A 23,135-nucleotide genomic window follows, 5' to 3' on the forward strand; every position below is an offset into this window, starting at 1 on the left:
CAACAGCCTATGTCCAGATGGGGTACGGAGTGGGCTCAGCAAGTTGTCAATCAGAAAATAAATATTGCTGGGCAGTTGTGGCACATGCCTTTAATCCCAGCACTTGGGAGGCAGGGACAGGCGGATTTTGGAGTTCGAGGCCATCCTGGTCTACAGAGTGAGTTCCAGGACAGCCAGGGCTATAACAGAGAAACCCTGTCTCGAAAAAAACTATATATATATATATATATATATATATATATATATATATATATATATACACACACACACACACACATACATACATACACACATATACATATATATATGCTATTTAAAATGATAGCTTAAATTATTTGGCCTGCTTGAGATTTCTTGGCACCCAAGATCTTAGGGTATATTTGGAAAACACACCAGGAAAATTGAGCATGAGGCCATTCCTACAGGAATTTGGCCCCTGAATGCTAATGTCGAGGATACATGGCCCTGAGCCAGAGATCTGTGGAATCGCCATTGGAGGAGGGCACTCCAAGCTCTCTCTGGCTTACAGCAAAGATCTTACAGCAAAGATCTGGTTGGGCCCATTTTTAGATCGCCTCACAGACGGACCTGTGGACCTTGCACCTCAGATAAGGTCTACCTGCCTTATCTCCCTTCCATTCTCTTTTTAGGATAATACCACCTGACATTAGCATATCTCTAAGGGAAAGGGGAAAATAAGAAATCAAGTCATACTCAATACATCTTTCATGCCTTTTCTGTCTCCTGCCTGAAGTAGAGGTCTTCTCTTGTCATAATCATAGGTGGGGGAGCTTTGATGTGTACAGCTAGGACCCCCATCTAAGGGTATCGGGACTTAGGGTTGGCTTTCTAGATGTTTTCATATGCTTCTCCAGACAAGCTACTTGGTTTGTGGTTTGTGAATGTAAGAAAGCAAAAACCCTCTGAGGGAAAGGAAAGAAAAGGCCTGCTCGTAAAAGGCAGCTTCCGTGGGAGGCAGAAGCAGGCGGATTTCTGAGTTCAAGGCCAGCCTGGTCTACAGAGTGAGTTCCAGGACAGCCAGGGCTGTACAGAGAAACCCTGTCTTGAAAAAAACAACAAACAAAAAACAAAACCAAAATAAATAAAGGCAGCTTCCTTCTCCCCCAGTTCTCCTCCCTCTCTTGATGGCTTTTTAGAGCCTAAACTTGTTGTGTGCCCTCAATTTTTGTTCATTTTGCATGACCAGCTCACGCACTAGGAGGCTGACAATTGGCACTGAGTTTTAAGAATGACATAGTTCTGGCAAACTCACCTGCTTTTTGAACCTAGGAAGAAGGGCTGGGGAGGAAATGATGTGCTGTGCTTACTAAAGAGATGCCTAGGTAGTGAGAGGGCTTGGGGGGGCTAGCAGCTCAAGACAGAACCCAAAGGGTAAGGGTACAAATCCTCAAAGGTCAGTTCTGACCTGATTCCTTTGGTGGGGATTCAACATTGTCAAGTGACATGGTGTTGTAGGAGGGGACCTGCCCTAGCTGAGCCACAGGTGACTGACCTTCTCTTGTCCTGGTTTGGGTTACCAGTGGTGGGCCTTAGAATCACTAGTGTGAGACTTCAGAGATGACCCTGTACCTTCTGCATAGTCACAAGATGTTCTCAATAACATAGGAGGTGGCACTGGATGGCCTTGGGCTACCTTGGGCTTCTTCAGGTCTTCTGGGTGCTTGGCAAGTAGTCTGTGAGTCTGAATTGCTGAAGATTGCCTGCCACCTACCTAATCTTGAAGTTTTTGTTAAGTGGAGGGATTGAATCTCAGATTGGTTTCCTTCCTTTCTCTCTCTCTCTCTCTCTCTCTCTCTCTCTCTCTCTCTCTCTCTCTCTCTCTCTCTTTCTCTCTCTCTCTCTCTCTCCCTCCCTCCCTCCCTCCCTCCCTCCCTCCCTCTCTCCCTCTCTCCCTTTCTTTCGTTTAGTGAAACACACTTCTCAGAAGCATATGGTGTTTCTCTCACTGTTCTCACCCCCTCCCCCCCACACACACCCCTGGCTATGATAAAAGTTCCTGCCCAGTTGGGTTTTCAGCTCAGTTCACAGATAGCTCTTCCTAGCTGTCCACTTTTCTGGTGGGCGTGGGAGGATGGCTCTGGGCTTCTCTTTGTAGAACCTGCTCGCCTAGCTACCTGGGAGTGGTGCACAATCCTATTTTTATTTATGCCACCAGCAGGGTGTCCTATTGGACTCTGCTTTCATCCTCACCAAAGGCTGTCGGCTGGCGTGCCTTGAGCAGTGGGTGGCCATTCTCTGGAGGTGTCTGGAGACTGGGAGAAGTGGCTGCACCCTTGGTGGGGGGGAGTCCGGGGGCGGGGCGCAGATTATCGGAGGACGGAGACTTGTTTTCCTTCCAGATGTAGAAGTCGGATGGGGCCCTTATCCCAGCCCACTGGGGAGAACCCACTGACGTTGCGTTTGGGGTTCACCTCTCCCTTGGTGGTTGCGGCCATCCTCCTGCCCTCCGAAGCCAAGGCAACCTAGGCTGGGGATCAGTTTTTCGACCCCGGCAAGAGGTACATGGTGGAGGAGGACTGGGCCCGCCTCGGGAGTGCTGCAGTAGTAGTTGGAGAGAAGTGGAATATTCTCTCCTCACCCTCAGAAGCCTCGCTCGCCTCGTAATTCTTTTTATTTTTACTTTCGAGCCTTGTAAGGCAGGCGGTCGGGGTAAAAGCGCTGCGGCGACACGTTGCCAGCTGCGCAGCACCGCCCGTGTGGCTTGAAGCAGGGGAAGGGGCCGGCCACGCGCCACCTGCACGGCTCCCCTGGGGCCCCGGGTGCTGCATAGGAGCCCGGGAACCCAGCCTGGCCAAAGAGCCTCCCTGCGGACCCGCGCCGCAGCCCGGGGTCGCCCAGCCCACGTTTTCCGTCTCTCCCGCTCCCTCCGCCCCTCCCTCCCCGCGCTTCCCCTCCTCCTGCCTGGTCATGTGTCGCCTTTTTTTGTTTGCAGTGGAAACAATTTCTCGCCGCTCGGCGCGCCCCGGCCCCGACGCGCCGCAGCGGAGGCGAGCGGGAGGCGGGACGGGGCGTGGAGAGCGGCGGGGCCGGAGGGAGGACGCGGCGCCCGCGGACGCTCGCTCGGGGCCCATGCCGCGCCGCTTCCCGCACCCTTGCCGCCCGCATCCGCGGCCGCCCCCCGCCGCCCGCCCAGGGCTCGAGCGTCCACTGCGGGACCCCGAGCGATGCCCGCTGGGCGCCAGCGAAACTTTGTCGGCTGCGCTGAAGGCAGCGGCGGCCCCGCGCCGCGCTCGGCCAGGTGAGTCCGTGCCCGCGCCCGGCCGCCCGCCCGCCCGCACCACCCAGGCTGGGGTCCGCGTTTGAGAACCATCGCGGCGGCCAGGGAACGGGGCTCGCACTGCGGAGCGCGGGCCAAGCTGGACCCGGGGTGGGGGGGACCCCAGTCCTGAGCCGGGAAGTTGCCCGCCCTGGAGTTTCCTGCCCCGACGTGGTGGCTGCTTCGCATGCCTCGGTTTCCCCTTAGACTCCGGGGAGCGAGAGAGTTGGTATTATCTGTAGGACAGGCATCCTCAGCAGTTCGAGTCTGGCAGAGGGTGCCGATCAACTCTAGACCCCAGGACCGCGAACAGGCGCCTAACAAAGATCCCCTCCCTAGGCGAGCACGCTCGGCACGGGCCGCGAGCATCCCGAGACTCGCGGCCCTCTTCCGCACCCTGACTCTTTGCAAGCCTTTCTGGGCCTCGCGTGAGCTGCGGGGACGGTGGGCGCGTATTGATTTCTTTTAGTCTCGCCACGCTGCGGCCAATAAAAGGTTTATGACATCTGACCAGCAGTGAAGGTATGTGTGCTCCCAATTGCCCTGTGTATGAGGAGAAGAGCAGTTTTCCCGTTGCCTGGCAACGCCGCTGATTGACGCAGAGCCCAGCCAATCGCTGCCCTCGTTGGTCCCCTTGAAATGTTTTTGACAAGTACAGTAAAAGGGAGTGGAGCGCGTGCGTGCGTGCGCGCGCAAGGAGGGGGGAGGTTCCCGGTCCCCCAAACTCGCGACTGCCCAGCTTTGGTTGAGAAAGATTTCTCAACTTTTTAAAAAGTTCACCACCAGACCTGGGCCGTAATGGCGTTGTCAGTTATTCGGACACGTACTGCTATTAGCGAAAAAAGTAAGCGTTTCTACACCATTTTTTTTTTCCGTTGGAAGAAAGAAAGGAAGACGAAACACAGGAAGTCATAAAAAAATGAAAACAAAAGGAGGGTGTGTGAGACATAACCAGTAACTTAAGGCGGTCACTGTGCATAACTGTTCAAAGCAACATTATTAGCAGCAGATTAAAAAAATGTTTGCTTGACCGCAGACTCACACTACCCTTCTAAAATAAGAAGGGAAAGGAGATTGGAAATTTTTGTAGTTAGGCTATAACGGAAAACTCCTCAGCTGTGGTTTCTGGGAATTGTTTTGTTGTAATATAGAAGGACAGGGATGGTAGGGATCTTCCATGCTGTTGTAAAGCGAGGGATTCGAAGGGAATGCAGTTAGTAGAGAGTTTGCAAACCCATCCTCTAGGGGTTAGGGAAGGTTCCAGACGTCCTCTTCTAGCAACTGGAATTTACATTTTTTTTTTCCATATAGGACCATGTTGCTGGCAGTGTTTGTTGAAAACAAAAGAAAACATGAGAGAATAGCATGTTAGTTCCTCTGGGAAGCCACTGACAAATAAGCAAATTAAAAAGAAAGAGAGCAGTATGTTGTCATGGCAACAGTGCAATTAAATTACTTTTCTGTCAGGCATGATATAATTTTCCTGTTTGGAAGCTCAGGAGACATAAAACTTTCATTTGGTGCTAAAGTTGACTTCAACTGGCTGGCTAGTTCTCTTGTCTGTGAGTACACTGGCAGTTAGAACCTTTTCTAGGGGAATCTGAGGAAACTTTGAGACAAGCTGGCCTTGGTTTCTTCATAAGGAGTTAAAAGCTGTATCAGGCTGGATTCGTTAAATAGCTCCGGACCTGAAGATAAGCACAACCACTTTTCTATAACATGCATGATGTATTATATGGATTAACTCCCTTTTTGACAGACATATTTTCTTGGATAAACTGGATTCATCTGGCCTGGTCTGCCTCATTCGGGCTGGGATGCCCCATGGAGATTTTTCTCCTCTTAGAGATGGCATCTCCTAGCCACTTGGGAGCTGCGCCTCTTGTATCTCCATCGGCTGGTGGGAAAGTGTGCGGCATGCTGGCGCCTTGCCTCTTGGTTTGGAACTCTGCATCATGCTCTCTAGAATCCAGTTCTAGAACTTCCTGTGCTGGTGGTGGTCAGCTTAGCTGCCGTGTTAATGGATATTTAGAGGCTTAGGATAACCATTTGTTTGCCTTCGATGTATTCCTTCCTCTCTAGGTCCATTGCTTTAACTCCTCACTGAGCCAAAAAAAAAAAAAAAAAAAAAAGAAAAGAAAAGATATGCTTTTAAACTAAGCATGTAGTTTCAGCTCTGCACACAGCCACTGAAAGACCCATTGTCCCTTTTATCTTGAGTTGTGTACCAGAGGGTTGTGCCTGTAGGGGTGACCCTGTTGTAAACTTGACATCTCCAAGTATTTTCTTGTCACACACTGCTTTACCCTCTGTTCTAGGTCAGTGATAAGAGTGGAGATGCTAAGGGGTGGGGAGGCTCTGCTACAGTTTCTGTTGAGCTTGCCTTCCTGTTTTGGAATTTTCAGTTGCTCTCTCAACTTTATTTCCTTCACCGATTCTAGTTAATGACTTATCCTTCGTTCCCATGTATTTTTTTTTTTTAGTGCCTGAGGTTACACACTTTTTCTCTTTAGAGATGCCCTTAAATTGAATGTACTTAGTCAAGTTGCGGTCTGTAGAATTCCTTGTCCTGGTTTACACTTGCCAAATGTAATTAAAGTTGTAATTTTCCCTTACAATTTTTGTGGGATAAAATGAAACCAAACAGTCCATTCAGTGGCCTTTGGTTACAGTTTTACTTCCAAGACCCTTATAAGAATCTTCTTATGGGATTGGAAGCAACTCTCCTTGCTTTCCTTCTCATCTCTATTATTCACACATATACATATGCATACACATACATGCATGTTTATACAGTGGTGTATGTGTACACATATATGTGTGTGTGTGTATATAAGGGGTGCATGTGTCCAGTGCACATGTGGAGGTCAGAGTACAAATTCCTGGCCTGATTGTCTCCTGTATCATGTAGGTCTGGGTGATCAAACTCAGGTCATCTAGCTTGTGAGCCCCAACACCCCGGTTTTTGAGATTGAATCTCCTGTAGACCAACTTGGCCTTGAGTTCTCAATCCTCCTGCTGTAGCCTCAAGAATACCGGAAGTACAGGTGTGCTGGGATTGCAGTTGAGTGAGTACTTTCAGACCTAGCCTTTTTCTCCCTGAGAAGAACAAACAGTGGGTCTGGTCATTCAAAGCCGTAGTAGTTGCCCATTATACTTCTCTTGCTGGGGTTATCTTGAGTCTTTAGAGAAGTTTGCCTGTTCTGGGCTTTATACATGTACCATAGCAGATGGATGCCACCAAGTAGTAGTAAGTTCTCCTAGGTCACAGGGAGCCACTGCGGACCCAAGGAGACGCCATTGTGAAATTACTCATTCCTTTTATGGTGTCTTTGCCCATTAAAAATACCACAGATATCTTCAGTTTGGTTTTTGTTTAAGGCCGGCCCATCAGGTCACCATTCTGCTGACACTCCAGGCTCATTTCTCTTCACTGTGTAACTGTGTGGTGGGTGCAGGCGGCCGCCCGCGCAGGAGGATTGCGATACCATCACCTGAGAACCAGAGAGGAGCAGAAGGGGTCAGGTGGGAACCGAGCCGGCTCCCGGTCAGGTGCTCTCCAGTTCATTGCTTCTCTGCCTTGTCCTTCCCAGGAGCCTTCACGTAAATGGGTCCCGTCATGCCTGCCAGTAAGAAGCCCGAGAGCTCAGGAATCAGTGTGTCCAGTGGACTGAGTCAGCGGTACCGGGGCAGTGGTTTCTCCAAGGCCCTCCAGGAAGATGATGAGCTCGACTTCCCTCTGCCTGACATCAGATTAGAAGAGGGGGCCATGGAAGATGAGGAGCTGACCAACCTGAACTGGCTACATGAGAGCAAGAACTTGCTGAAGAGCTTTGGGGAGTCGGTCCTCAGGAGTGTCAGTCCCGTGCAGGACCTAGACGACGACACCCCGCCATCCCCTGCCCACTCGGACATGCCCTACGATGCCAGGCAGAACCCTAACTGCAAGCCCCCCTACTCCTTTAGTTGCCTCATCTTTATGGCCATCGAGGACTCTCCGACCAAGCGCCTGCCAGTGAAGGACATCTACAACTGGATCTTAGAACATTTCCCATATTTTGCAAATGCACCCACTGGATGGAAAAACTCAGTGAGACATAATTTGTCATTGAATAAGTGTTTCAAGAAGGTGGACAAAGAGAGGAGTCAGGTAGGTCGCCCGCATCTCCTGGAACTGAGTTTACTTTATTTTGTTTTGTTTTAAATTTTCACCATTAAAAAAAAAAATGAATGTATTGTTACCGTGCTGAACTACCCATTTGACACATGGGTAGTTGTGGGGAAAATCTTCCTTTTTCGTTTTTTGTTTTGTTTTGTTTTGTTTTGTTTTGTTTTGTTTTTTGGTTTTTTTGGATTTGGTTTTTTCCGAGACAGGGTTTCTCTGTATAGCCCTGGCTGTCCTGGAACTCACTCGGTAGACCAGGCTGGCCTCGAACTCAGAAATCTGCCTGCCTCTGCCTCCCAGAGTGCTGGGATTACAGGCCGCCCGGCCCTTTTTCTTAAATGTATTGGTTACGCTTTCTTTTCGCTGTGCGTGCCCTGATACAACTTAACATCATCACGCAATTGAGCTTGGCCAATCCACTGTCTTCATTCATGTCTCCTTTCCATGTGGTTGGGTCGGTTTGGTTTGAAAATTTAAAGATCTGTGTGGCGATACCTAGTGTATGAATAGAGGGGCCTCCATATAAGGAGAGTGGCCGTGGAGGTGGGGGAGTGACAGTGTCTTTCTGAATATTGGGAAAAGGAGGCTTCTCAGGCCTCTGGAATAAAAGGAGATGCTGCACTGTTGAAAGATATTTGAACATACTTAATTACTCCGAGACCAATCAGAGACTTCAGGTGCCCTTGGCGTTTATGAAATCTGATGGATATGTGGATATGTAAGTTTTTTTATTGTTTTTTAATTGTGTGTGTGTGTGTGAGAGAGAGAGAGAGAGCGCGCGCGTGCAATGGATTTGCAGGTGGTTGTGAGCCATCCACTGTGGGTCCTGGGAACTGAACTTGGTTCTGCTGTGGTGACCATGAGCACTCTACCCTCAGAGGCATTGCTCACGGATGCTGATGATGTAAGGAGTGTCCTCATGTGAAGAAGGCAGGAGCCTTCTTCTTTTCCGGGTCCTTAGTTTCGCATACATCTGTGAGGCTAAGGGCATGCCTCTTACTTAGTGCCAACTGTTTTCCCCGGGCCCTCGGTCTTAACCTTTTCTCATGTGAAGCATTTGGAGACCACTCTCCAGACTTGACTCTGTTCCATGCTTTGAGATCATTCTGAAAACTCAACTGTTCAGGAGAGCTCAAGTCAGGCCCCCAGAGCCACTTGCCACTGGTGAAAGCGAACAGGGCCTTTAGCTCCACATCACAGCACGCCTGCATCTCCGTGTTTGACAGAAAACCACGGCACATAAAAGTACTTAGCTAGTGCAGACTCTGAAATGTTAAACAACCATTCCAAGCCTGCAGTGAGACTTACCAAGATTATTTACTCCTCATTCTGCCTGGCTACCCAGCCCTGGAGTCAGAGCTCACCAGGAGGGTCTACCCTGCCCCCTGCCCCCTGCCCCGCCTCACCCTGGATTCTTGGAGTCACATTTTTTTTTCCAGGGGCGTTGGTTGTCAGTCTCAGCACATGCTGATACCTGTTGACTGGGAGTGTTTTGAAGGACTTGAGATTGTTAATTTTCTGAATTGTTGAGTTCTGGCTTCCTAGCTGAGGCAGTGACCTGTATTGATGCATTTCTGATCAAATGCCAGTCAGTTTTGTGGCTTCGAGTTTGTTCCCAGCCATTCGGTAGAACAAAGCTACAGTTGTGGGCTATTTTGATTTTGGGGTTTTTTGTTGTTGTTGTTGTTGTTGTTCTTTTTTCCACCCCTCTTCTCTTTCCTTGGATGAGCTGGAGGCTTCTGGTGGCTGTTCAAGTGTCAGGCTCAGTCAGTGCTGCCAGGGGCCTAGCCCTGGCCTGTTTACTGGGGTTTTCTCCTGGATTTGCTGCGTAAAAGGGAAGGTATTCTCGCTGCTCCATTGCCCAGTGAGAGTCCCTTGGGCTGTGTAGGTACACTTGTTTTCTTCCCAGGGAGGTCTGCTTTGGCAGGAGGCTCAACCTCTACATGAATGTCGGAACACACCCAAACATTGGTGAGAACTGCCTCAGATAACAGGGAACGGAGGCCTGGCGCATTGCATGCACGAGTTAGCCTTACCACCTTCTTTTTCTGTCTGTCTGTTTTAATTCTTTTGTATGTTTTTGAAATCAGAGAACACAGCTTTAAGCCCGGCCTAGCAGTGAGGATGTGGGATCCTTTGGGATCCTTGTCCCCTTGAAACATGGCCCCACTGGGGCTCCTGTTTGCCTGGGTCCCTGGAGAAGGAAGGAACCTTTGAGATTGCATCTCTGTCACGCAGGCAAGGCGCTTAGCGCTGGTACCATCTCTCAGGCCTACACCTTGGAGATTCGGTTCTGAGGTGGGCTGGGAAAGCTGTAGCCAGAAGGTTCCTGGTGCTTGGGTGTTGTAGGTAAGGTCCTGGAACCAGGGAGGGGCCTCTCAGGTTTTATTTGCTGGTCAGTTTGTTTTGAGAGGGCCTCAGATAGGCAAGCCTTGAACTTGATATTTATCTTTGGGTGACCTGGGAACTCTCACTCCTCCTGCCTCCACCTCCCGTGCTGGGATTACAGGCTCGGGCTTTGTTCTTTTTCCTATGTGTTCAGATTTCATCAAGAACCTTTTCTCTCTATTAAGTCAAGAGAAAATACGGCTTTCCTTCAGTTTTTATCTCTCAAAGTGCTTCAAAAGACAGGCTACATTTGTTTTTGTTTAATCATGGGCATTTTTTAGCTAGCCAAAGTGGATAGAATAATATGAATTTGGGCACCTGTCACCCCCATGATCCATGTCGAGAGTTAGGGTTTAATGAGAATTGTCTGGTTTCATTCATTCTTTTTTTTTTTTTTTTTTTTTTTTTTTTTTTTTTTTTTTTGGGTCGCTGTTGCTTCTGCTGAAGTACTTGGAAGAAAATTTAGATTGTGAGTCATTTTATTTCAACATACTTTAGAGTGTAGGAGAATAATCCATAATTTGTTATGCAGCTACAATGCCAGCATGTCTGTTCATACCTCATTCCTCTAACCACCCCCCCTCCCCGCCCCACAGACACATTAGAAAGGCATAGTTGTCATCTAAGCCATGTATTCAAATATTCAAGATTGTTAAATGTTTGAATTAGGACCCCCAACGTGTCTTATGCAGGGTTACACCTGGTTGTGGGGGCTCTTGCAGGGTTTGCTTGTTTGAGTATTTTGCACCTCTGTCCCTTCCTTTCCCTTGTCTCTTCCTCCAGCCCCCCCCCCCCTTTTTTTTTTTCCTTTTTGAGAGATAACGTTTTTTCTCTGTGGAGCCCTGGTAGTACTGAAACTGACTTTGTAGCCCAGGTTGGCCTGGTCTCTGGGATCTTCCTGTCTCTGCCTCTTGAGTGCTGGATTAAAGGTTTGCACCACTGACATTACCTCTCTTTTTTTTAAAGACACCCAATGCTTGGGTCTTCAGAGCACTTTACACCCTGCTTGCCTCCTTGTGATGTCCCTGGATTTGTCTCCATCCCCAGGAAGGGAAGTGAGCTCCTGGATCACCTGCTGACCGCCGGGCCCCTTCCCTGGCACCTCAGTGTGTAGAGGGCTCGCCAGTGCTCAGCTTGCATTGGGGATGCCGTAGTCAAGCCTGGTTCACCGGGGTCGGTCAGCCGCTCCCCATCCTGTGAACCTCCACATCTGCCTTTCGTGTTTCCCGTTTATCAGTGGGTGATCTTTGCTGAGATCAATCAAGGCCGTGTTGTTTTAAAGTCTGGGATCATTTTTTTTTCTTCTAGATACTACAAGTGTCTGGACTTGTATTGAGCATGTACTGACTTCTCTGGGGACTTGCAAATGAGAAGTAAAACTGTGGTTAATTTTTATAGACTAGATTAGAATGGAGCAGGTATGCGTGTTTCTATTTCCGTGATTTTTATTTATTTCCCTTCTTGCCACCTTAAAAAAAATCTTATTGTTACCAGAAGGTTTATAAAGGCAACGGTGTACAAAATGTGCTTATTATATACAAAGCTGACAGCTTTGAATACAGTTTTGGCCTGTAGAGGTGGCTCCGTGGCTTAGCCGATCCAGGATTGAGTTCGGAGCAGGACTCCGAGGCTGGTGCTAGTGGTCAGCAGTGCCTGGCCATCTTTTCTTTTGTGTAGAAGCTGGCATTGTACAGGGCGCAGTGCTGTTACCCCTGGGGTCTTCGGTATCTGGGGCACTGTTGAGCCACTACCAGAACTCAGTGGCAGTGTATCAAGTGCTGTTCTTGAGACTTGGTTTGCTTGGATTTTTTTTTTCTTCCCCCTCTTTCTCCCTTTCTCTCTTTCTTTGGTTAGATTGAACATGCTAAGCAGGACCATCATAGTCACAGTGGCATGGCTATGTTGTGCCCAGAGGGAACAGTCGCGCCATAGCATAGGAAAGTCCAGGCTAATTCTGGGCTGCAGTGTAAAGAACTCTAGAGAGTAAACAGGAGTGACGCAGTAAGTGTAGGGGTTCACTCACAAATTCTCCTCGGGTCCTGGCCTTCAGAGTTATTCTGGTCTCCCGGTGCCTCCTGGTAGATGGGATGCTTTTGTTCTTGTTTCTTTCTTTGTTTTTGAGACAGGCTTTCTCTATATAGCCCTGGCTGTCCTGGAACTCACTCTGTAGACCATGCTGGCCTGGACCTTGGAGTTCCACCTGCCTCTGCCTCCTGAGTGCTGGCTAAAGGTGTGTACCACCATGAGTAACAATCTGACAGTTTCCCTCATGCATAATGACCACTTATTCCTGCCTCCCAGAGCATTTCTGTTTCTGGATATGCACAAGTCAGTATATGTTTAACTGGTGATTTCTTTAGGAGGAAGACAGCCCTGCCATGTGTGTGTGTGTGTGTGTGTGTGTGTTATTGTTTAACTCTTAAACAATAGTGTGTCTTTGTTCTTTACCAGAATGTCATGTCAAGTTAGATTTCTTCCTTTGGATATAAAATCATGTAATAGATTTTTAAAAATAGGGCAAGTGTAGAGTATATATATATATATATAAATTTATTTGTTTTTGAGACAGTGTCTCCTATGTCCCTCTCTGACTGTCTTGGGATTCCCTACGTAGACCAGGCTAGCCTTGAACTGAGGGTTCTGCCCACCTGTTCTTCTCTAGTGCCAGGATTAAAGCTGTATGCCACTACACAGGATCCTCCTATGGTATTTTAAATCTTTACAAGCTGCAGTTGTGGTACTTCCTCCCTTCCCTGGGTATTGTTTTCAAGTTTTAAAGATACATGGGGATCTTTTTCTTTAAAATCTGACCCAGTAGGATTACAGGAGTTTAAGTAACCTTTAAGTTTCTAATAGACTGTTGGGAAGTCTCCACCTTCTTGCTGAGGTTGAATTTTTGTCAGGATGGTGGTCAAGGGAGGCTGGGAGGCAGGAAAGACCTGGAACAGCGGTTCTCAGGCTTCCTGATGCTGCAGTCCTTTAAGGCAGTTCCTCATGTTGTGCTGACTCCCAACCGTAAAATTACTTTTGTTTCTACTTCATAACTGTAATTTTGCTACAGTTGTGAATTGTAATGTAAATAACTATTTTTGGTGCTAGAGGTTGAAAGCCACTGGCCTAGCAACTCAGGGAAAGCATGCCTGACTTTGAGGATCTGAAAGATAGAAAGAAGGTGAAGTTAGAACTTGGACAAGCAGGCAGGACACACGGGAGAGATTGTGGACAGCTGTAGTGAGGGAGGGCTTATGGGAGGAGGAAGTCTATTATTTCATTAAAGGGGTAATTGTATATCTTCAGGTGAATGAGCTTTACTCAAAATGGGGTGGAGAAGGGGGCCTCCTGGCCAGTGACTGATAGGTCCTGCCAGATTAACTCTTACTGGGAGGTGTGTTGGTTTGTTTCTTTGTCAACTTGACATGATCTAAAGGTATCTGAGAAGAGGGTGTGACAACCGAGAGAATGCCCCCATTAGCAAGCCTCTGAGGTGTTTTCTTGATTGTCAGTTGATGTTAGGGGTCCTGGGCTGTGTAAGAAAGCAAACCAAGCAGGCCAGGAGGAGCAGCCAGTAAGCAGCGCCCCTCCAGCTCCTGCCTGGGCTTCCCTGGCTGACGAACTTCACCCTGTAAGTCCACTCTTCCGCCTCTTGCAGGTTGCTTTGGTCCTAGTAGTGTTTCCTCATAGCAATAGGAAACAAAGTTAAGAGGAGATAATCGTGTTTAGTGTTCGGGTTTTTGCAGCAGCTCTGAATGTCATATCTCCACCCAGGGCCACAGTATTTTATTATTTTGGTCAGGAGGCTTAAGACGGGACAGTGTCAACACTTTCCTTTCTGGTGTTACCAGGGCAGTAGGAGATGAGGCCCAAGCACAATGTCTGTCCGCTCCCAAGGCTGCTAACTGCTTTCCAGCTATCGGATGGGAATCTTTCCTTTCTTTCCTTCTGTTAAAGGAATATCATTTTTTATGTGTATAGTGTTTTGTCTGCATGCATGTCTGTGCCCCACATCCTTGCCTGCTGCCTGTAGAGGTATGCAGATGGTTCTGGATCTCTTGGGACTGGAGTTACAGACAGTGGTGAGCCGTCATGTGGGTGCTGGGAATCAAACCTGCGTCTCCTGGACGCACGGCCAGTGCTCTCACCCGCTGAGCCCTGGATCCTGCCCTCTGGTGACATCGGCATGTTAGCAGCCTCTGTGCTCCCTTCCCCCCCTCCCCCCCATCATTGTGCTCCCATTAGCCATGCTCCTGGCTGATCCTCTCCATGTTCCTTCCATCTCTGTTCCGTCCTGCTAGGCTCCTTCTTCATCCTCCACAGTGTGTGAGAGAGATGGTTCTTGTCCCCTTAAATAAGCTACTTATTGTTTGCTTGCTTGCCTGCTCATTCACTCATTCACTCATTCGTTCATTTATTCATTCAGCAAACTTGATAAGGTCCCCAGCTTTCCTTTTTGAAGTCTACGACCAAATATAAAAAGATCTAAAAGCAATTGTATTGCCATTACAGAGAAACTGCTGTACCTTTTTGTGCGTTGTTAGCTTCAGTGAAATAATTAAACCACTGAGGGCTGTAGTTTGGAGGGAGAGCACTTGCCCACCGTGCATAAAGCCTTAGGTTCCGTATGAATTCCTACGCTCATCCACTGCTTAGCTGTGGGTGTCTGTAACTGTCTGAGTCAGCGGCTGGGTGGAGCCTCTCAGAGGACAACATGCTCCTGTCTGCAAGCAGAACAGTATCATTAACGATGGGTCTCAAGTTGGGCTGGTTGTTGGGTGGCCACTCCCTCAGTCTCAGCTCCTTCCCCCATGCCTGCATTACTTGAGGACAGGATAAATTTTGGGTTGAAAGTTTTGTGGGTGGGTTGATGCTCCTATTGCTCCGCTGGAATTAAAGGGTTGTGGGTCTTGAAGGGGAATAGGAACTCCACAGGAAGACCAACAGAGTCAACTAACCTGGACCCTTGGGGCTCTCAGAGTCTGAACCAACAACCAAAGAACACATACAGGCTGGACCTAGGCCTCCCTGCTCATATGCAGCAGGTGTGCAGCTTGGTCTTCATGTGGGTCCCAAATAACAGGATACATGGTTCAGTGGGTAAGTAGGGGCTGACCCAGAAGCTGCTGCCTGTGCATGGGGTATGTTCTAGCTGGGCTGTCTTGCCTGGCCTCACAGAGACTTGAAGTTTGAAGTGCCAGGGTTAGGGGGATACCTAGGGGGTCCCTGCCCTCCCAGAGGAGAAGGGGGGGAGGAGAAAGGATTGGGAGTTAAAAAAAAGATTCAATCCCTAGGTTCAATCCCTGGGGGTGGGGTGGGGCTTTAAAAACAACTGATTCAGGAAGAAGGTCTAGAATAGTTTCCTTAGAGTTTGAGGGAAGAACTACAGGGCAGGCGAGTGTGCTTCCCGGCGGCTGCTGGGAGGCAGAAGATGGAGGAGGGAAAGCAGCAGCCATGGGTTTGGAGTTGGGGGTCCGAGAAAGAAGGAGATTCAGCAGTGGAGGTTGGCAAGCGGCTTACACAGGGAAGAGGGGCTTCATCAGAGAAAGAATGACAGTCTCCAGACTGTCAGCAAGGCACATTTCCAAAGAAGAGACAGAAAAGCAAAAGAAAAAGCTGGGCTCTTAGTTAGGACGCAGAGGGGCAGTCAGACTCTGTAATGAAGGTGTGCTGCCGACTACACTGGGGGAGGGGCTTCTGGGGCTCGAGTACATTATCTCATTAGGGGAGTAGCATGGCTTCCTGTGAATCAGCTTTCCCAAGGGGTGGTCTCCCGCACAGGTGATTGACAGGCCCAGTTGGATTACTTCTTAAAGGAGTCAATATAGTGTGTAATGTTTGGGACAGCTTAGAATGTCATGTTTCCGTCCAGGGAGAGATGCAAAACTCACATTCTGTTCTTTGGACCTGGAGGAAGTAGCTTTCTCTTAGTGGGCTTCAAAAGCCTTCAAACCTCCACCTTTTCCTGTAGTATTTTAAATCCTAAAGGGTTGGGGGTAAAGTTGGTCCTTCCCGTTCTATATTGGATATGGGAATAGGGACGTGGGACCCAAAGCTCATTGTGTCTATCCTCAGTGTCCTTCAAGCCTGCTAACGCCTGTCTAGCTACCTACCATGGTGTTAGAGTCGCCTACCAGCGTCCCTGTCCTATGGACTACCTACAGAACCTCTTAGCTAGTGAAACTTCTCCAGAAGGTCCCTTGTTAATTATTTTAATATCCCACCCCCCCCTTTAATTATCTGTGTCCTGCCTCTCCTCGTGGCTCTTCTTGCTCTTTGTGGGTCGTGCATGCGTGTTCTGCAGGCCCTGCAGCGACTTTCCAGGAAGATGGTGATCTTCGTGGAGGGTCTTGAGGTGCCCCTGGGAAACATGCTTCCTCTGTCCATCAGCACCTGGCATTCCCACCTGTGAAGAACCAAGGCTATCAATGCACAAGCTTCTTCCTCAGCACACTACCAACAGATTGCTTGCAGACCCTCCTGGGCCAGCTGTACATGCCTTGGGGTTTGTTTCCATTTCAGCTGCAGGATACCTCTCCGCAGTGAATCATGGGAGGCTAGCACACCTGAAAGAGCTAGGGGTGCTCACTTCTTATAAGTACTGAGATTAATTTGTATTCTTCTTAGCCTTCCTGTGGCGCTGGGGATGGAGCCCACGGGCCTTGTGTCTGCTGTGCTTGCTTGGCTGTCCTGCCATGCCCACCCTTGTGGTTTGCTCTGCCATATAAGCCCTGCCCATCTAAATGCTTTTAAATGCTGGCAAGATGGTGGGAAGGTGTAGCCTTCACGGAAAATTCCACTGCCTTCCCAATACACTGCTTTTTATACTTGAAACAAACTTTTGAAATCCATTTAAGGTTGGCCAGGCACAGGTAGTGCACACCCATAATCCCAGCACCGAGACCCTGTCTTTTTTTTTTTTTTGTGGGTTTTTTTTTTTTTTTTATTTTGTTTTGTTTTTGTTTTTTGAAACAGGGTTTCTCTGTGTAACCCTGGCTGTCCTGGAACTCACTCTGTAGACCAGGCTGGCCTCAAACTCAGAAATCCACCTGTCTCTGCCTCCCAAGTGCTGGGATTAAAGGCATGTGCCAACTCTGCCCAGCAAGATCCTGTCTTAAAACAGAGCTAAACAGGCCCCCAAAGCACAATTGTGGAGTGTGTACTGGGACTGTAATGCTTATCTCGATGGCACTGTGTTTGCGGATAGGGTCTGACTTCATCATTTTAATTTGTTTGTGATTTTTCTCAGTGCATAATAAATGCCTTGACTAGTCATTCCTTTGGATTTTCTCCCACACTAGTCTGTTTCAGACCATCAGTATTTGTTCAAGTTGTGCCTTCATGATAAGTAGTCATTAATATCCTGTACTTAGTAGCTTCTTCAGGAGAATTATCTGGTGATGTTGAACGTTCTACGGACAGGTGTGATTCTTGTCGTGGGAGCTAACATTCCAAGGACACAGAATATAGAATGAAAATGAACAAGCCACTGTAAGTCCCAGAAGCAGCTGGATCAGTGTCTGATTGGTATCACGCGAAGATGGCCAGGGAGGCTTTCCCTCAAAGAGCAGGGCCTTAGGAGCTGAGGAAGCCATGATGATGGGCGAGCTACTATCCAGGAGAGGACATGCTCCAGTGAGTTGTGAGCAGAGCAGTCTTAGGTGCCCTGTGATAGAAACAGGCTGAGGCAGGCGCGGCTGTTGTAGAAATGGCAAATGCCGCTGATATAAGCAAGCTAGCCAAGTATTGCTCTGCCACAGGGACGAGTCTTCTGCTGCTATTTTTAGTGCACTGCTGGTTTCTGTTCAAGTGTTTCATGGTCCAAGATGGCATCAGCCACTAGAGATGAAGGGAAAGACAAATAGGGCCCTGTGGAATTAGCAGCTTTCAGGACTCTGCCTAGACTGTTGCTTCTTAAAAATGTCATTGGCTATCCTCTCCTCCCATGATCTCTTCTAGCTACAAGGAAGACTGGGAAATGTAGTCTTCCCCCCCGCCCCCCCATACAATTACTGAGCCATATGGGATCTTCTGACACAAAGGTCTGGATGTGGAGACTCATGCCACTGGACAAGAGGTGTGTTGGAACAGTGTCAGAGCAAAGGGAAGGAGAGTGGTAGTGGCTGGAAGGTTCTGTAAACAACAGTGGGGACCTAGTGAAAGGTGTGGGTACAAGGACAGCGTAAAGTCGCCAATCAGACTTTCTTTAAAATCGTCCAGTTGAAATTTTACTTAAAGATATTCTGGTTAAATTGCATTGGACATTTTCAAAAGCAGTAGCTTGGTAGAGGTGAAGATGGTGTGTGTGCTAAGACAGATAAGAGAAAAACAAGAAAATATATCGTTGAAGATAGTCGTGCCTAAAGTTGTTCTTTTAATAATAACTTAATGGATTGCTTTGTAAGATTACAGGCAGTTCCAGGAACATTGCGAAGCCTTTGATTTTTGAGCTAGCTCTCCTGCCTGGGCTTGTCTGAGTACCTGGGTCTTGAACTCAGCAGGAGGCGGTAAATACTGCCAGAGCTGCCTGCTCCCACATCTCTGCCCTTACAGCTCCCAGGGTGTTCGAGGTCTCCCTGAGCCCTAGGAGCTCTAGTCCACTGTCCCCCTCCACTCACTGGATCTCTTTGAAGTGTCTCTTGGAAGGTGTGTCTGTCCTCTGAGGACAAGACCTGTAAGTGATTTAACTAATGTCATTAGCTCGAAGACACGCGGGAAGCAGAACCTTTGTATGTGCTGTCTTAGAAAGAAAGGTCAAATCACGGGAGCACTAACTCCAAGCTGCCTGGCACAGAGCCAGGACTTAGAGCTCTCCTCCCCAACCCTGCCCTCCAAACACTGCTGGTGTAAGTCCTGGGATGCTGGGTGAATCAGCTGTGGATGATGTCATGTAAGGCTGTAGATAGTCTCCGTGCTAAGCTCTGAAGACCTCAAAGAACACATAGTTTGCAAAGTAAAAATTAACTCTATTTTCAGAGGAAACTAGCTTCCCTTCCTTTTAGCAACTGTTCCACGAAGGCTGTACCTGCTTGCGGACTGTCAGCCATTGGAAGGCAGCTAACCGGGTGATCTAGACTGGCCTCAGAACGGGGTGGACGATGAGTACACAGCACTTCATTACTGGGACCAGGCAGGTGGGGATGGGTGTGGCGAGGAAAGTTAGAGGATGATGCAGTAGAAGGGGACAGCAGGGCGTGAGTGCAGGAGCCTTTTCAGAGGATGGCAAGGGGGTAAAGCCCTGCCAGGAGGCTTCAGGAAGCGTGTTAGAAGCAGATTTGACATTTAAAGGGGCGGGAGCAGAGAATTGGCTTCTGAGTGGTGGCAGTTACTCCGGCTTGCTTCAAATCACAATCTGTGGGTGCGGGTACGTGGACACATTTGGGTGGGGAGGTAGGGTAGAAATTTGTCAATGTTTGAGATAGGGTTTTATCATTAGTAACAGGGTCTCACTATGTAGCCAGTCTCCGACTCACAGAAATCCACCTGCCTCAGCATCCCGAGAGCTGGGATTAAAGGTTTGTCTTATCATGCCCAGCATCTGAGTTTTCGCCTGTCTGTTTTCTGCCTGTCTGTCTCTTTTTTGAGGTACTGTTTAATTATCTAGGTAGAGCCGTCAAGGTCAGTGTTTGATATCTGAACGAGGAGCTCAGTGAGAAGCCAGGGTACAGGTGTAAGTTAGGTAATGCAGAGGCAGTGGGATAACTAATACGTACACAGGGAATGGAACCAACAATTCCTGGATTACTTCTCAGTGAGAAAGAAGTCAGACCTCTGTTTTAGTTCTTTGCATTCTGCAGTAAGGAAGCAGCTACTAAATGTGTTTGGAGAAGCCCTGCATCTCCCACATGAAGAGAAAGTGCACTCCAGGACACAGCCATTTAGTATCCCATTTAGCAAAGTCCCCTACCCCGAGACTTCAGTGGGTTCCCTGCCATCTGGCCCCTGGCCAGAGAAGGATTTTTTTTTTTTTTTTGTATATGTGTCCCCATAGCAACGAGTGTGCAGTTGATATGGAAAGTAAGCAGTTGCCTTAGCAACGGAGTTACTGCTGTGGTGGCTCCCTTGCTTTCCTGGAGTGGAGGGTAAGCTGACCAAACTAGTTCAGATGCACTAGGAAGGGCTACACACACAGCACACACGCCGGCTGGCCCTGCTGGTGTAAAACTAGCCTAGCTTTCAGAGCGATCGCAGCCCTTCCCCCTTCCAGAGGAAGGGCGCCCAGTGGTAATAAATCAGACAAAAATAGTTGCTGTCAGCTGAAATAGATTATAAGAGGGTTTTCCTAGAGGAGTGGTTTTGTTTGGTTTGACAAAATGCTATAGTCAGAGAATATTTGGTTACAAGGAAAAGAAAGCCACCTTGGTTGGCTTAAGTAAAAGAACATCTATCTCAGGGATATAGTAGGCAGTCCAATAGGCCAGAGCCCAAGAGCAACACAGCTCACATCTGCTGTGGCTGGAGCGGCTCCTGTCCTCCTGTGACCACGAGGACGCTCAGCACAGCTTTTCTCTGGGTTCACGGCTTCTTCCACACGGCTCTCAGTGTCCGCCAGCTCCTCACCGGTGCCTGGCTGGACTGGAATGCGTGATGAGTGATCTAGACCCAGCGTCCAGTAAGCAGGCGCCCACCCTCGCCATTGTGCTTGTCATCCTCATCCCAGATGAGTCAGGTGCTCAGCCCTGGGCAGAGCAGGGGCAGGGCTGAGGATTCAGGATAGTCGTTTGGAAGGCCGCCTTTCTGGGGCTCTATAGAGTGAGCTCTGACCTCAAACTCTCCTTTTAGTAAAATATTTCTGTTTATAATCCCCAGAAACCATTTTATTACTGAAAATAAAAACACTAGTAGCCTGACATGGTGACACACATCTGGTTGTCCTCCTTGATTTCTGGAGGCTAAGATAGGAGAGGTCAGGTTCAGCACCTGCTTGGGCTACACAGTAAGATGCAAGCGAACAGTACAGCACTCACTTTTGAGGAGTGCTAAGGGCTGTTGGAGGCCATGGATATCGGCACACCGCGTGGGCTACTATAGGACCTTCCTGGGAACCCCGTCTGCTTCTTTACAATGTAGTGACTGTTAGATTTAACAGCTGGGTTGACAGGACTGAGAATCAGCTCATTCCAGTCTCAGCTGGAAAGGGCCTCAGTGGGAGGCTCTCCAGATCAGGTTGTACTATGGACATGTGTAGGAATTGTATTGATTACCCCACAATGGGTGGCGCCATTCCCTGGGCTTAGATAGAATTCCTTTGTTAGATAAGAGGGAGAAAGCTAGCTGAGCAGTTAAGCATTCTTTGTGTGCTCTTGACTGGATGTGACTAGACGCTTCAAGTTCCTGCCACTTGACTTCCCTGGAATGGTGGCCTGTGACCTGGAATTGTGAGCTGAGGTAAAATCCACCTTTCTCCTAGTTGCTTCTGTCAGTGTAGATTATCACTGCATCCGGAAAGGAGGCTGTGTTGCATGCCTGTGATGCATGCCTGTGATGCATGCCTGTGATGCTTTCACCTTCCTCTCACTTCCGTAGACCTGCACTGGCTGCCCCCCAACAACCACACGTTCTTCGCTGTCTCCTCCTTCCGCCAGCTGCCCTCAAATGGCCTATGGTCACGGGGTGGAGCGAACTGGAGGCCCCGGTGTAGGCAGGAATAAATGCCAGCTGTCTAACACACACTGTCCTAATTTTCCAGATCAAGAGATTGAGCAATCCACCACCGTGTACCAGCCCGTGTCATCAGACTGGTTTTCAAAATGGGGAGAAATGTGATAGATTACTCCATCCCAGGAACTAGTGATACAAAATCTTCACAGAACTCTGGTAGTCGAGACTGGGCGAAAATTAAAACAGACCAGGAAGGCACTGGGCGATTAGCAAGGGGTTGGCCAGTGGCCAGAGTTACATGGGTTGAAGCTTTGGCGGAGCAAATGGCCCATCCTTGATAGCAGTTGCCACTGGAGCGGCCCGAAGAGAAGAAAGGATTGCATTAGCTGCTGTCGGAAGGGGGGCACCGCAGGCCACCGGTGTGGGCTGGGACGCGGAGGTGGGAATGACACTGAGTGTGAAAATTGGGATCAGAACTTTCCACAGGGGTCTACTGGGGCTCTGTGGAATGGTGAGAACCATTTGTATCCAGGGTCTTACAGCTTCACAACAACTGTAAATTAGATAGCACGGGCTTTTTACACGGTGGAATTAGAGGCTCGGAGAGCATCGGCGACTTGCTGAGAGTCTGGGCTACCTACCTTCTGAGACTTTCTTCAGTACTGAGGCAGATGGTTCCTGTGGCTGGGAAAGACGAGTGGGTTTGGGAAAGGGGCAAGGTGAACTGCGACTTCTTGAGTGCTGTGCTGGGGGGTGGGGGCTGGGACTCTGTCCTGAAGGCAGTAGTAGCTGTTACTGAGTGCAGCCCTGGCTGCCTTAGCCACCTAGCTCTACTACATCAGGAGTTTCTGTTGCCCAGAAATTCATGGAGAGAAAGACCATAGCTAATACGCAGTACCCATAGGGTTCACGGACATGGACCAGATTCCTTTTTTCTTTTTCTTTTTCATAATTTATTTTTCTTTTATTGAAAATGGATTTTTCTCTCACACAACACATCCTGATCAGTCCCCACTCCTGCTTCCACTCCCCCAGCTTCTCACCACCTGTCCTCCTGTCAGGACCCGCCCCCTTTTATCTCTCAGAAAACAAACCAGCCTCCAAGGGATAATAATAAAATATAATGTAATAAGATAAAACGAGAACAAACACATCAGAATTGGACAAAGCAAGTAAGAAGAAGGAAGGGCGCCCAAGAGAAGGCTCAGGAGACAGACCCACTCAGTCACACAATTTGGGAGTCCTACAAGACACCAGTGTGGAAACTATAATGTACAGCACAGGCTTTTTACACAGAGGAGGCCTGCCTCCTCTTCTACAGGGTTCCCTGAGCTCTGAGAGAAGGGATTTGATGGCAACATCTCACTTTGGGCTGAGTTTATGGACTTACTTCTATTCAAACAAGGAAAGGTCTTCAGAAGCTGGCTTCTTACTTTAAATGCTTCATTCTTAGGTTTATTTAATTATTCTTGTTTCTGTCGATCCTGACTGTCTACTGTTGGTGAGACTCCTGCTGACCGTTCTGTTATTTCACGAGCTATGGACTAATGGAATGAGCCCCCTGTCAGGTCTACCCTCTGGGTTTGGTAGCTTGGAGGTTCAGGGGTACAGGAGTACAGGGGTAGTAACCCTCTTGTTCTGTGGGATTCAACCACATTTACAGAGTTCTTAGAGTGTGCAGGGTTTTGTGCTGAGGACTTTGAAGAACACAGA

At 48.6% G+C, this 23,135-nt stretch overlaps 1 protein-coding gene across 8 annotated transcripts in view; it reads left to right on the plus strand.

Annotated features, from left to right (window-relative positions):
* Foxn3 (forkhead box N3) overlaps positions 1–23,135 on the plus strand; it is a 368,618-nt gene that overhangs the window by 166,018 nt on the left and 179,465 nt on the right. For 7 of the 8 annotated variants that reach the window (XM_052185268.1, XM_052185266.1, XM_052185264.1 and 4 more), the window contains one exon: positions 6,871–7,427. In XM_052185268.1, the coding sequence (XP_052041228.1) occupies positions 6,885–7,427 (543 nt within the window). In that variant the 5' untranslated portion in view covers positions 6,871–6,884. Of the gene's footprint in view, positions 1–2,963; positions 3,260–6,870; positions 7,428–23,135 lie in introns of those variants that run through there. The other variant, XM_052185265.1, reaches the window with a different exon arrangement.

The sequence above is a fragment of the Apodemus sylvaticus genome, chromosome 6 (assembly GCF_947179515.1).
Source record: "Apodemus sylvaticus chromosome 6, mApoSyl1.1, whole genome shotgun sequence".
Lineage (NCBI taxonomy): Eukaryota > Metazoa > Chordata > Mammalia > Rodentia > Muridae > Apodemus > Apodemus sylvaticus.